At 44.7% G+C, this 12,534-nt stretch overlaps 1 protein-coding gene across 2 annotated transcripts in view; it reads right to left on the reverse strand.

The window, feature by feature from the left end:
* Positions 1-2,361: 2,361 nt before the first annotated feature.
* Positions 2,362-12,534, reverse strand: part of IGF1R (insulin like growth factor 1 receptor) — a 188,681-nt gene continuing 178,508 nt past the window's right edge. For both annotated transcript variants that reach the window (XM_054388338.1, XM_054388337.1), the window contains exon 21: positions 2,362-2,728. In XM_054388338.1, coding sequence (XP_054244313.1) covers positions 2,362-2,728 — 367 coding nt within the window. The remainder of the gene's footprint in view (positions 2,729-12,534) is intronic.

Below are 12,534 nucleotides of genomic sequence, written 5' to 3' on the forward strand. Positions count from 1 at the left end.
TGCAACTGGTATATCTCTTGCTCATGGGGTGGAAGGGTTAAAATAGTCTTTTTAAAAATCAGTGACCCAAAAGCCTAGTGTCTGCTATTGTACCCAGCAAGAAAAAAAAAATATATGTGTGTGTGTGTGTCAGGAGTGTGTGTGGGGATGCGTGGGTGGATGTGTGCCACAACCAAAATAAGCAGGGAGGGAAGGGAGGGGTAGGACCCTGGTACAACAATGAATATAAACACTGAACAAGAATGTACTAAATATTTAACCTTTTTTCTGACCTGAGTTTGTATCATGCCTTGCACTGTAAGAGACTCGCATGCTGTCTGGGCAGAGGTTAGTGGGAAGGAAGGAAAACTGAGGCTTAAATACACCACAGCACTGCTAGAGTGTTTCTGTTCAGGGTGTCCCTTCTTTTTCCATGTCCCCCTCCAAAGCCCTGTAGCCCACACAGCCAAGATGTTGTAAAACAATTAATGGGGAAAAAAAAAAAGAAAAAAAAAAGGAGGAAATGTATTTATAAAAAGGCATTAAACAGTTCATGGCAAATCATATGAAAAGTATCAATTACTGGGAAGGAGGAAGTAAAAGTTACACATTATAGTACAAAGTATAAGAAAATTTGCAGGAGAGGGAAGGGAAGGGAAGGGAAGGGAAGGGAAGGGAAGGGAAGGGAAGGGAAGGGAAGGGAAGGGAAGGGAAGGGAAGGGAAGGGAAGGGAAGGGAAGGGAAGGGAAGGGAAGGGAAGGGAAGGGAAGGGAAGGGAAGGGAAGGGAAGGGAAGGGAAGGGAAGGGAAGGGAAGGGAAGGGAAGGGAAGGGAAGGGAAGGGAAGGGAAGGGAAGGGAAGGGAAGGGAAGGGAAGGGAAGGGAAGGGAAGGGAAGGGAAGGGAAGGGAAGGGAAGGGAAGGGAAGGGAAGGGAAGGGAAGGGAAGGGAAGGGAAGGGAAGGGAAGGGAAGGGAAGGGAAGGGAAGGGAAGGGAAGGGAAGGGAAGGGAAGACCTGAAGGTTTTCATAGATTAAATCCACAAAGATAAAGAACAAAAAAAATAGCAGCTTTTTTCTGTACAGACATATAGATGAGTATCTGAACCGTAAAAAAGTTATAAAAGTGACACAAAAGACGATGTGTATGCAAATGATCCATGGTCTAACATAGAACTGCAAGACCCTTCGACAAGTCTTAATAATAAAGAGAAAAGCATCATATACTTGAATCCGGTTACTGCTTTTTTTTTTGTCTTCTCCAATTTATGTTTCTAGGTGTTTTTTTCCTTGCAAGCCTGTGGAGGAAGGCAGGCTGCAGCGATGGAGATCTCTGCCGCTTAGTTTCATGTTGCATTTTTGGCATGCGGTTGACTTTTGTTTTGTAGCAAATGCACATGTTTAATTAGCTCACCACTGCCAGTTTTGTCCAGAATTCATTGGGATGGGGACAGGGGTGGAGGGAGGGCTGGTTCTTTACCCCATCCCTTTTATCTTCTCCATCACAAAAAAAACCCAAAACCAAAAAAACCCCAACAAAACCAACAAAAAACAATCACATTTTGTCCAGTTTTGAAAAAAGCTCTAGACAATTGGCTATCTTTCTTTTTGTTTTTAAATACCAGTGTATGGTTGAATAGAACATATTGGTCAGGATCTTTTAAACAGAGCAGTTGATTACTGTGCTCCTTCCATGCCTACAAAAAACAAAACAAAACAAAAATAAGAGTTCACTTGTGGTTAATTTTTGGCAAAATTTGGCAGCGTCGAAAATGGTTAACAGCCTTGGATGAATGATGGCCCTTTTGGATTCTTTTTTGTGTTCCTAGAAAGATTAAAGAGCAACCTTAAAAAATCCAGGTTTTTTAGGTTTGATTTTTGTGTATGTGGTTTTTGTTTGCTTTTGTTTGTTGTTTGTTTGTTTTTATAAAGACCCACAGTGTCAGGCAGGTGCTTGCAAGGGTACTGGGGAGCCACCTGGCCTGTGATATCTTTGATCTGATAAACGTGCTGTATGGTTGAATTTGCACACAGATATGTTTCCCATTATGAAGCAAAGAAAGAGAAAGGAGAGGAGAGGAGAGAGAGAGACATCAGATCTCAAGTTTTCTGTTGCTATTGAGTGTTAACATTAGAGTTTTAAAAGGCTGACTGTGTGCCCCATGAATAGAGTCCTTTACTGAAACAAACATCTGCTTGCATACTGAAAAAAGAAAAATATGATAACTCGTTTACTGAAAAAAAGGTTCTCCCAAGTGCAGCTATGGCAGTTCTGAAGATCCACTGAGGTACAGTAGGCTTTTGAATATATTGTAATCTTCTTTCTTTCTTCCCCCAATGCACATGTTTCTCTGTGTTTTGTTTCTGTAAGCTTCTGGATCTAAGAATCAGCAGGCTGAAGACTGGGGCAAAGGTAAGGCCCTCTCATTCTTGCGTCCCCCGTTCATGTGTGCGTACGGCTGTCTCTCCTCGAAGCTGGCCCGAAGGACCACCACACCTGGGCCGTTCTCGGCTTTGTGTCCTGAGTGCTTGTCAGTGGGTTGGAGGGTGGAGGAGGGATCTAAAGGAATGCTCTCCATGTTTTCAGTCTCCAGGTCAAGCTCCTCTGTATCTGGAGGCTTGTTCTCTTCACTGTAGAAGAAGGAGACCTCTTTGAATGCCGGATCCAGCTCATCTTTGATGCTACCGATGATTTCCAGGAAGGAGGGCCTCATTTTGGGATTGTACTGCCAGCACATGCGCATCAGTTCAAACCTGGACAGGAAACAGAGCAGAGACATTCACTGAGGTGTTTTATGAGCCCTGGCTGGAGCCCAACCAACCAGGGGTGAACTGAACCACGCATTGTAGGAAATCACTCAATGCTGATAGAAGATGAAGTGACAGAATTCTTCCAGGCTGAGATCCCTGTGTCACATTTCGACCTTCTTTCTAATCATTGATTTATGTCTACAGCTCCTACCTCAACCTCCTCCGTTCCCTTCCACACACTGGCCCATAAAACAGTCTCAAGGATACCTAACATCCAGAAGCATTTCCCATTTTTGTTCTAACTTGGTATTTCTCTTTTTCCACCAAAATGTCCTGTGCTTAACTCAGTCATACAGCTACATGACAGTGCCTCCTGGAGTACCTTCTTCAACCAACCAATCCCTACCCTATCACTACTGCACTCAGAAAAGCTGAGATGGGCAATACACACCAAGTGAAGCACCACTATTTTCCCCTAAAAGACAGAAATTACATTAAAGTTAATCGTAATCCTCAGAAGACATTTGCCAATCTCAAAGACACGCTCTAATCCTTTCTTTTTGAATTGTGTTGTTTTCATTTACAGCCAGGGAAGCATTAATATTTTATGGAGTGTGAGATCATCTGTTTAAGCACATCCATGATTAGATCTGCACAATGTCCCATGCTGGCAAAACAAACCCACAAAATGAAACAGTAATACAGACATAATGAAAACAGTGTTTTCATGACAAAGCAAAATTGGATATTCCTGAGAGATCACCCCGAGCTTTAAACACTACACAAGAAAGGATTCCACTCTCTGTGAAGGTGGAAGAAGGATGTCTTCTGTTAACACAGCACAAGTTTAAATAAGAAAAGAAGATCAACGTTAATTGTTCAAGCCAGTCCTCTGTGTACACAGCACTCAAACAGCTGTGTTGGAAGCCACCACTGGCCAAAACTACTACTTTCTGTGCTAGAATAAGAATGGATCTAAAAAACAAAAACAAAACCAAAAAACCCAACAAAAATCTTTCAGTTAAGACACTGTTCTGGAGAAGCCCTCACATCTGGCTTACCTTTCAGCACTGTGACCTGCAATCCCAGTTAAGACTCCTTTTCCTTGCCTGGCCATAGGCCTGGGCCAGTTTCCTCACCTCTGCCAGCCTGCTCATGTAGGGTTAGCCAAGTCACCTGGAGTTTTAGATTTGATTCTAGAACACAACAATACTATTCTCCAACCTTCACAGACTTTCAGAAAGTGAGCAAGCAATTCTACTTTATGCTTTAATTAGCTCTCACTGCCTTGTGCCCTAGTAACAGTTTACTAGATCTCTGCAGCACTGCGTAAAGGTATTTTATTTTATTAATTAAAGAAAGAGACAAAACCAAACAAAAATTCACTCATTTTTTTTGAACAGCACCTAAGTCCATCACAGACTAGTATCTTAATGTCTCCTGAGTCCCAGCTCTAGCATAAAGTTTTCCACAGGGCTGTCCCAGAGCTGGAAATCCCTGTTGCTGTGCATCACTGCCCACAGTGGGGCTTGCATAGTCTGGGAACTCTGGCCTGAAACAAAACCAAAGTGAAAAAATCCCCTCCCCCAGAAACCTGCTCCTTGAGAAACTCTCCAGTGTTCTCAGCTGAGGTGACCCCGCAAAGAGAGGGAAAGCTGCTGTGTTTGCGAGGCAAACACTGCTGAGAGTGCTTCAATCAAACCATAAGCAATCTTAATTGAAGTGCATTTGAAATCACAAATATTTCTGTTAGAGCTCAGCTGGCACAACTCTGCATGAACAAAGTCAGCTACCTTAGCATGGCCTTGTGACACCCAGAAACAAGCTGGCAAAACCAGTCTGTACCAGGAGAACTCTCCGGGCACTCAACACTGTGTTGTAGCAGGCACGTAGAGACACAAACACTGTTCAACTATTTCTTGGGTCTGAGACTTCAAAAGGCCTTTCACAGAAAAAGTGAAGCCGAACTATAAAACTGCTATATACCCTCACCCACAAACAGGGAGGAAAGCTTGAGACATAAATATATAAAATCCATTTCTGTTACTTCATTGCTGTTTCCTTTCCAGCTGACTGCTGTGTCCCTGAATAGAAGCCCTGGCTAGAGCCAAGAACACTGGGTATTTGCTGGCACTTTGCCCTGAGGCCTAAGGGCAATGCTAAGGAGATACCACAAGCAGTGGAGTAATGCATGTGACATCAGCACAAACAAGGACATGTGATGTTTCTTTTAAGCCATTCCAGATTTAAAAACCCTACAGAGTTCCCATAAAAGGATTTATTTTTTTCTTTTTAACTCTGTGGATTCAAAGACCTTGTTTACATTATTTTAAACAAAACAAAACCCAGTAAAACCCCAACCCTTTCCAGTAGACAATGGAAGACTTTACTGGCTGAGCAGTTCTATAGAGTATGTTCCTGACTGGTGGCAAGTGAGATGAAGGAAGAGTAATCACCATGAGACAGAAGAATAGCCAGTGCATGTCTCCTGCATCCTTTGCTCAAAGGAGTGAGTAGAAATGGAGTAACTTTTTGCACTGAGACAGTAAAAAAACCCCAAAATGGAAAGTTACCACAAAAGCCACATTCCATTTGAGTGTTTGTGCTTTGCATCAGACTTGGGTTGGTGGGGAAAAGCGAAAGGCCCTGTCCCACTCAACTGTTGCTACATGCTGGCATTGCCTCTGCACAGCAGACCCTGGTTTCTAAACAAGCACTTGCTAGGAACAAAGGGAAAATAAGCGATGCATAAACAATCATCTACGACACATACGGGGGAAGCAATTCTGCTTCAAAACCAGAATGGAATTCCAGCCTCCACAACTTTTAAAAGCCCCACAAGAACACATTGTCTGAGAGCGTCAGCTGTAAGAAATCTCCTTGCCATGTAGCCATCACCTGATGAACACTGCCCTAACAATGGCAGTACATAAAAACACAACTTATTACACAGGAAGAGAAGAAAACCAGCAAAGCTTCTCCTGGCACCATCTCATTGAACCATCTGTCTTATTGCATAGTTCTGTCTGTAAAACCATGCAAGCTATGCCAAGAGGGGGTAGCATAAACAGAACTGAGTTTTGTTTCACCCTGTGCAAGAGTAAAAAGCCTGCAAAAATACCATCCCTGTTGTGTTTAGCCCTTTCATGGGGATTCACCATCTCTGAACCACAAGACAACCACGCTGTAAAATCCCCCTTTGCATGATCACCTAATACAACCAAGCTGCAGAACAGAACCTCTTCAGTGTTCTTGGTCTCTTTCCATCTAAACCCTACTGCCTCGCTGCTCCCAGGGTTTAGCAAAGCAGAGTCATTATCAAGTGTCACCAGCACTGCAGTCCTAGGATAGACAGAATGTCCAACACTGTCTGCACCATGCAGCATTCATGCAGAGGGCACATTGAGAAGCCCCTATGAAAACCACTGCTCTGTGGGGAAAGCACGAATGGCTATGCCCATACTCACATCATTTGCAAGGTTAAAAACAGATTCGGTGACAATTGCAGCAAGATTCTTCTCTCTTTTCTCATCTGTGCTTCCCCATAGCAGTCTACCTCTTCTACCTGTTCTCAAGGTTTCTGTGTGTCAGTGTGTGCCCTTCCCTCTACAGGAAGGTAAACTTGTGTTCTGCCTGTAACTGCACATGTTTCCAAGTCAAACTAATTCAAAAAGTGTAGCCTACCACATGAGACAGAAGTGCAGCTCTGGCTGCCCTTCTCACTAGCTTTCATGTAGCACCAAGCACAAGAAGTGTACTGACTTCCCTGCAGCAGGTGGACTTTGCTTTCTGGACATCAAGTTAATATAGTGAATGAATTATCACAGACCAGTGTCCACCAGTGAGTATTTGTGCTGTCTAAAACCCACCTTCCACTAGCAGAGACATACCCAGAAATCTGTCTTTAAACAGAATCTTCTATCAAACACAACCAAAAAGGGTCCTCTATTTTACAAAGGGTTTCAGAAAGCACTTGTGAAGGCAGCTGCCTGAAACGTGCTGAAACATGGCAAGGTCCATATACAACTGCAGGGCTCTTGGCAGCTCTCTTACAAGCACCTTTCTGTCCATTCAGTGATCTTGTCACCTCCTGTGCCAAGAGGCAGGTTATCAGGCAGCTGGAGAGGGAAGAGGAACTCTGCCTACACACCAGGTCTGTGCCAGCCAGCAGCCACATGTGTAAGGTTCAAGACTGGCAGCAGCTGTCAGAATGTTGCAAAGCATCCTTATGGCATCTTGAGGAAATGGATGGAAGACAGGGAAAGAAGCAAAAACATGCAAAGAGAAAAACAGCTAACTAACTAACACAAAATAGGTTCTGAGTGCCAAATGCACATGCATGGAACAAAGGTGAAGGATTATTCCTGGAGCTCCCTGCTGTTATTCCTACAACAGCCTATTTGAATTGTACCAGGCTTGGGTGTCTGTCCTAATATGAAGACAAAACAAGCTGAAAGGGAGCTGAAAGCAAGTCATGAGAAGCTTCTAAGGTCATTCCTTCTTTTTTTTTCCCCATACAGTCAGGATGTTTTATACACAATTGTATCACAAACCATAAAGATGTGCCAACAAACTGGCTGTGGTTTAGTTCTGAGTTCAGCCCCACTCCTTGTTCTGATGGAGCGAATTTCCTAAATTCAAAAGAAGATTTTACCTTTCTGTACCTCTGCAACGTCAGGCTGAGTCTTGGTGGCCATAATCAATATGTCAACAGCTTCTTCATTAAAATCAGCACAGAAAAGGCCCTTGCTGTCATACACTAGTGCAAAGATTTGCTCTGCCAGACATCAAGCAAATTCTCCCACCTCACAAGCCTGTCAGCCCTGGTGTGTCGGTGTGAGCTGAAATTCCCCCCCCCACCGACAATAACCAGGCTAACTCAGTCTGGAAGCAAATGAAAAGCTGTATTTACAAGCAGAGTCTAAAATCTACAATGAAATGCAATGAATATGTACAAATATACAAAATTCACAACATTCACAAATATATACAATCAACAGAAAAAGCACAACCGATCTCCCTTTGCTTCCCCCCAAGGGGACCCTCCCAAAGGGGCCTCTCCTCTCCCAGGAGCTTCCCCCCAGACCCCCCTGGACAGAGAAGCAGAGTTAGTTAAGCAGAAAGTTGTTAACTTAGCTGCCAAGGTCAGTACGTGTTATCTTCAGCCAGAAGAGAAGAAGAAACAGCAGCCAGACAGCCCAGCAACTGCCCCCACTGCCGAACGCAGAATGTGCCGAATGCCTACTTTGTTTTGGGTAATAGTTCTTAAACATTTCTATCTATCCAATGGAAGTGTTTAGAACAATCGTTATTTTGCTTTCTTACACCCAATAGTGACTTATTTACATTCTTTCACTTTCTCTGTTCTGAACTTTGCAAGGAAAAATTAAAAAGACAGTTTCAAACCACCACAGTCCACCCCTTCTAAACAATTCCATTGGCTGCTACTACCATTTATCTAATCTAAAATAATATCTACAACACTAGGTGAATAAAGACCATAGTCCATTCCGGCTATCTCAGATGTAGATGATTCAAAAGAGTCAAATCACAGGAAAAACAGCAAACAGCTTGTTTCCTCGCAGATGGAGCGAAGAAAGGAACAGGGACTCTCAGGTGACTCAGGGCTCTCAGGGTTCGTGCACCGTAGATCTCATGGACTCTCCTCTTGGGCGCGATGCTGTATCTGCACAACACTCTGAATTTAACCTCTCTCAGCCAAAGTTAGATTTCTTTGTGGAATACACTGAATTTCACCATTTTCTTGCATCACCCAATAGGTGTGACCAGGACCTTCAGCAGAAACCACCCCTCGGACAGGTTTGGCCTCTCCTGAAGGAGAAAATACCCAAACAGTTTTGCCTAACAGATTCTTTTCTCTGATAACAGGAACTCTATCACCTTCCTCCTTTCGCAACAAATCTGATTGGGCAGGTCCAGCTCGATTCACTGAACCTCTACTATTCACCAACCAGGTTGCTTGTGCTAAATGTTTCTCCCAGTTTTTCAAAGATCCACCCCCCATGGCTTTGAGAGTGGTTTTCAGCAAACCGTTGTAGCGTTCGATCTTCCCTGCAGCTGGTGCATAGTAGGGAATGTGGAATATCCACTCGATGCCGTGCTCTTTGGCCCAGTTTTTTACAAGATTGTTCTTGAAATGAGTTCCGTTGTCTGACTCAATCCTCTCTGGAGTTCCGTGTCTCCACAGGATTTGTCTCTCCAGACCAAGAATGGTGTTACGTGCAGTTGCATGAGGAACTGGATAAGTTTCCAGCCATCCAGTGCTTGCCTCTACCATAGTCAGCACATACTGCTTACCAGATGGAGAACGAGGTAGAGTGATGTAGTCAATCTGCCAGGCTTCACCATACTTGTACTTGGACCATCGGTCACCGTACCACAAGGGCTTGATCCGCTTTGCCTGCTTAATAGCAGCACAAATGTCACAGTCATGGATGACTTGTGTGATAGCATCCATGGAAATGTCAATGGATCTGTCACGAGCCCATCGGTAGGTTGCATCTCTGCCTTGATGTCCTGACGAGTCATGGGCCCACCGAGCTAAGAACAGCTCACCTCGGTGTTTCCAGTCAAGATCAGGATCAGGATCAGAGTTTGTGTCCACCTGGGAAACTCTTGCAGCTAGATCTGCCTGATGGTTGTGTTGTTGTTCCTCAGTAGCTTTGCTCTTAGGAATGTGAGCATCGATGTGTCTCACTTTCACTGGGATTCTCTCAATGCGAGCAGCAATGTCTTGCCACAGATCTGCAGCCCAGATTGGCTTTCCTTTCCTCTGCCAGCCATTCTTCTTCCAGTCTTTCAGCCAACCCCACAAGGCATTGGCTACCATCCACGAGTCGGTGTAGAGATAAAGCTTTGGCCATCTCTCACGTTCAGCTATGTTAAGAGCTAGCTGGACAGCTTTTACCTCTGCAAATTGACTGGATTCTCCTTCTCCATCTCTCGCTTCTGCAACTCTGCGCGTTGGGCTCCACACTGCAGATTTCCATCTCCGCTTGTTCCCAACCAGACGACAGGAACCGTCTGTGAACAAAGCATATCTCTTTTCATCATCAGACAGATCACTGTAAGGAGGAGCTTCCTCTGCACGAGTTACTCTCTCCTCTGGAGGTTTTGCACAGCTTGTGCCTTCTGGCCAGTTTGTGATCACCTCCACCAAACCAGGCCTTTCGAGATTTCCCATTCGAGCTCTCTGTGTTATCAGAGCCATCCACTTAGACCAGGTAGCATCTGTTGCATGATGTGGTGAAGAACCTTTGCCTTTGAACATCCAATTCAGAACTGGCAATCTAGGAGCTAGAAGAAGTTGTGACTCAGTTCCAATCACTTCAGAAGCAGCTTTCACTCCTTCATAAGCAGCTAAAATCTCTTTCTCTGTTGGAGTGTAGTTTGCCTCTGAGCCTCTGTAGCCACGACCCCAGAAACCAAGAGGACGTCCTCGTGTCTCCCCTGGAGCTCTTTGCCATAAGCACCAGGTTGGACCATTGTCACTCGCGGCCGTGTACAGAATGTTCTTAATGTCTGGACCAGTTCGGACAGGTCCCAGACCCATCGCTTGGACTACCTCTCGCTTGATCTGGTCAAAGGCTGCTTGTTGCTCAGGACCCCATTGGAAACTGTTTCTCTTTCGAGTCACATCATAGAGAGGTTTCACAATCTGACTGTATCCAGGAATGTGCAGTCTCCAAAATCCCACTATGCCTAAGAAACGCAGAGTTTCTTTCTTGTTGATGGGATTTGCCATGGTGGAGACTCTGTTTATCACATCCATTGGGATGTGACGGCGACCATCTTGCCACCGCACTCCCAGAAACTGGATTTCTCTGGCAGGTCCTTTCACCTTGTCTCGCTTGATAGCGAAACCAGCTTGCAAGAGAATGTCAATGATTTTGTTACCTTTCTCGAAGACTTCTTCAGCAGTCTCACCCCAGACGATGATGTCATCGATGAACTGAATGTGTTCTGGAGCTCCACCTTTCTCCAAAGCATCATGGATCACTGCATGGCAGATGGTTGAACTGTGAATCCACCCCTGGGGCAAACGATTGAATGTGTACTGAATGCCTCTCCAGGTGAAAGCAAACTGAGGCCTGCATTCCTCTGCTATGGGAATAGAGAAGAAAGCATTAGCAATGTCTATGGTAGCATACCATTTGGCCTGCTTGGATTCCAGCTCATATTGGAGTTCCATCATGTCTGGTACAGCTGCACTCATGGGTGGAGTTACTTCATTCAAGGCACGGAAATCAACTGTCAGACGCCACTCTCCATTCTGCTTTCTCACAGGCCAGATTGGACTGTTGAAAGGTGAATGAGTTTTGCTGATGACCTTCTGACTCTCCAACTGACGAATCAAGTTTTGAATGGGCACCAAAGAGTCACGGTTGGTTCTGTATTGTCTGTGATGCACAGTTTGAGAAGCAACCGGCAGCTTTACATCCTCTATCTCATGTTGTCCCACAACTGCAGATTCATCTGAAAGCTCAGGTCTAATGGACAACTTCAATTTTCCTCCATCAATTTCTACAGTTGCTATTCCAAAAGCCCATTTGTAACCCTTAGGGTCTTTAAAACGCCCTTCTCTCAGAAAGTCAATTCCCAAAATACAAGGTGCATTAGGACCTGTTACAATAGTATGTTTCTTCCACTGCTTCCCAGTTAAACTTATATCAACCTCTATCTTAAACAACTCTTGAGATCCACCAGTGACTCCCTGAATAGTTATAGATTCTCCCCCTTGATAATTTGATGGTATTATGGTGCACTGAGCTCCTGTGTCAACCAAGGCCCTGTACTTCTGAAATTTTGAAGTGCCAGGCCACTGGATGTACACATCCCAATAGATTCTGTTATCTCCATTATCCCTTACCTCCCCCTGGCGGAAGGCAGGGCACCCCTAATGGTGGGGATTACCTCCACATGTACAGCTGGCACAACGTCCAGCACCAGAATTAGGATCACTGTTGGAGCTATCAGAGTTGTTCTGGGAAACTGAGGAAGCGACAGCTACCCTCCTGGTATTGCTACCTCGGGATCTGCCCCTCTGCAGCTCCCGTAACCTCTTGAAAAGATCAGAAGTTGGTTGACCATCCCATCTGTTCATGTTCTCACCAAACTGATCACGCAGAGTTATCCAGATACTGCCACGTGATTGCCTCTGCTGTCTGTTTTGGTTTGACCTATTCTGGAATGGCCTTCTTGGAGCACGTCTGTTCTAACAGCTGAAACTTGTATCCATCTGGAGGAAGAGGAATCAGAATCATCCCCCTTCATCAAGTTGGATATGGAGGTTTTAAGTTCCTCCTTCAGCTCTTTCATGCAATTCTCCATCTTTCCAGACAGAGTTTCAATGGCTGAAACCAAAGAAGTACGTGCGAGACTATCCTCCAATTGCCTCATTTGGTCAGTGAAATGGCCAACAGTAGGAGGTGCTCCACCATAATTTCTTGCCACAATCCTGCTTGCCAGAATAGTAGCATAATTAGGAGGAGCAAGCTTAATGAGCTTTTTGGCAAGGCCTGTTCCAACAGGAATTTCATCAGGATTCAGAGTCTTATGATCTCCATACATTACTTCTCTCACAGCAAACTCTCTCAGACGCTTGATTCCCTCAGCTATTGTGGTCCAAGGCTTAGGGTTCCATGGTAAATCATCTCTGCTGGGGTACCTCAGCGAGACTGCCAGTAGGAGGCGTGCCCACAGAGAAACTTTACCAATGCACTTGCCTAGATGCCTGTCTATGCCTGTATCCTTTGAGAGCATCCCCAACTGAGAGGCCGACTTGTCAC

Source organism: Indicator indicator, chromosome 16 (assembly GCF_027791375.1).
Source record: "Indicator indicator isolate 239-I01 chromosome 16, UM_Iind_1.1, whole genome shotgun sequence".
Classification (NCBI taxonomy): Eukaryota; Metazoa; Chordata; class Aves; order Piciformes; family Indicatoridae; genus Indicator; species Indicator indicator.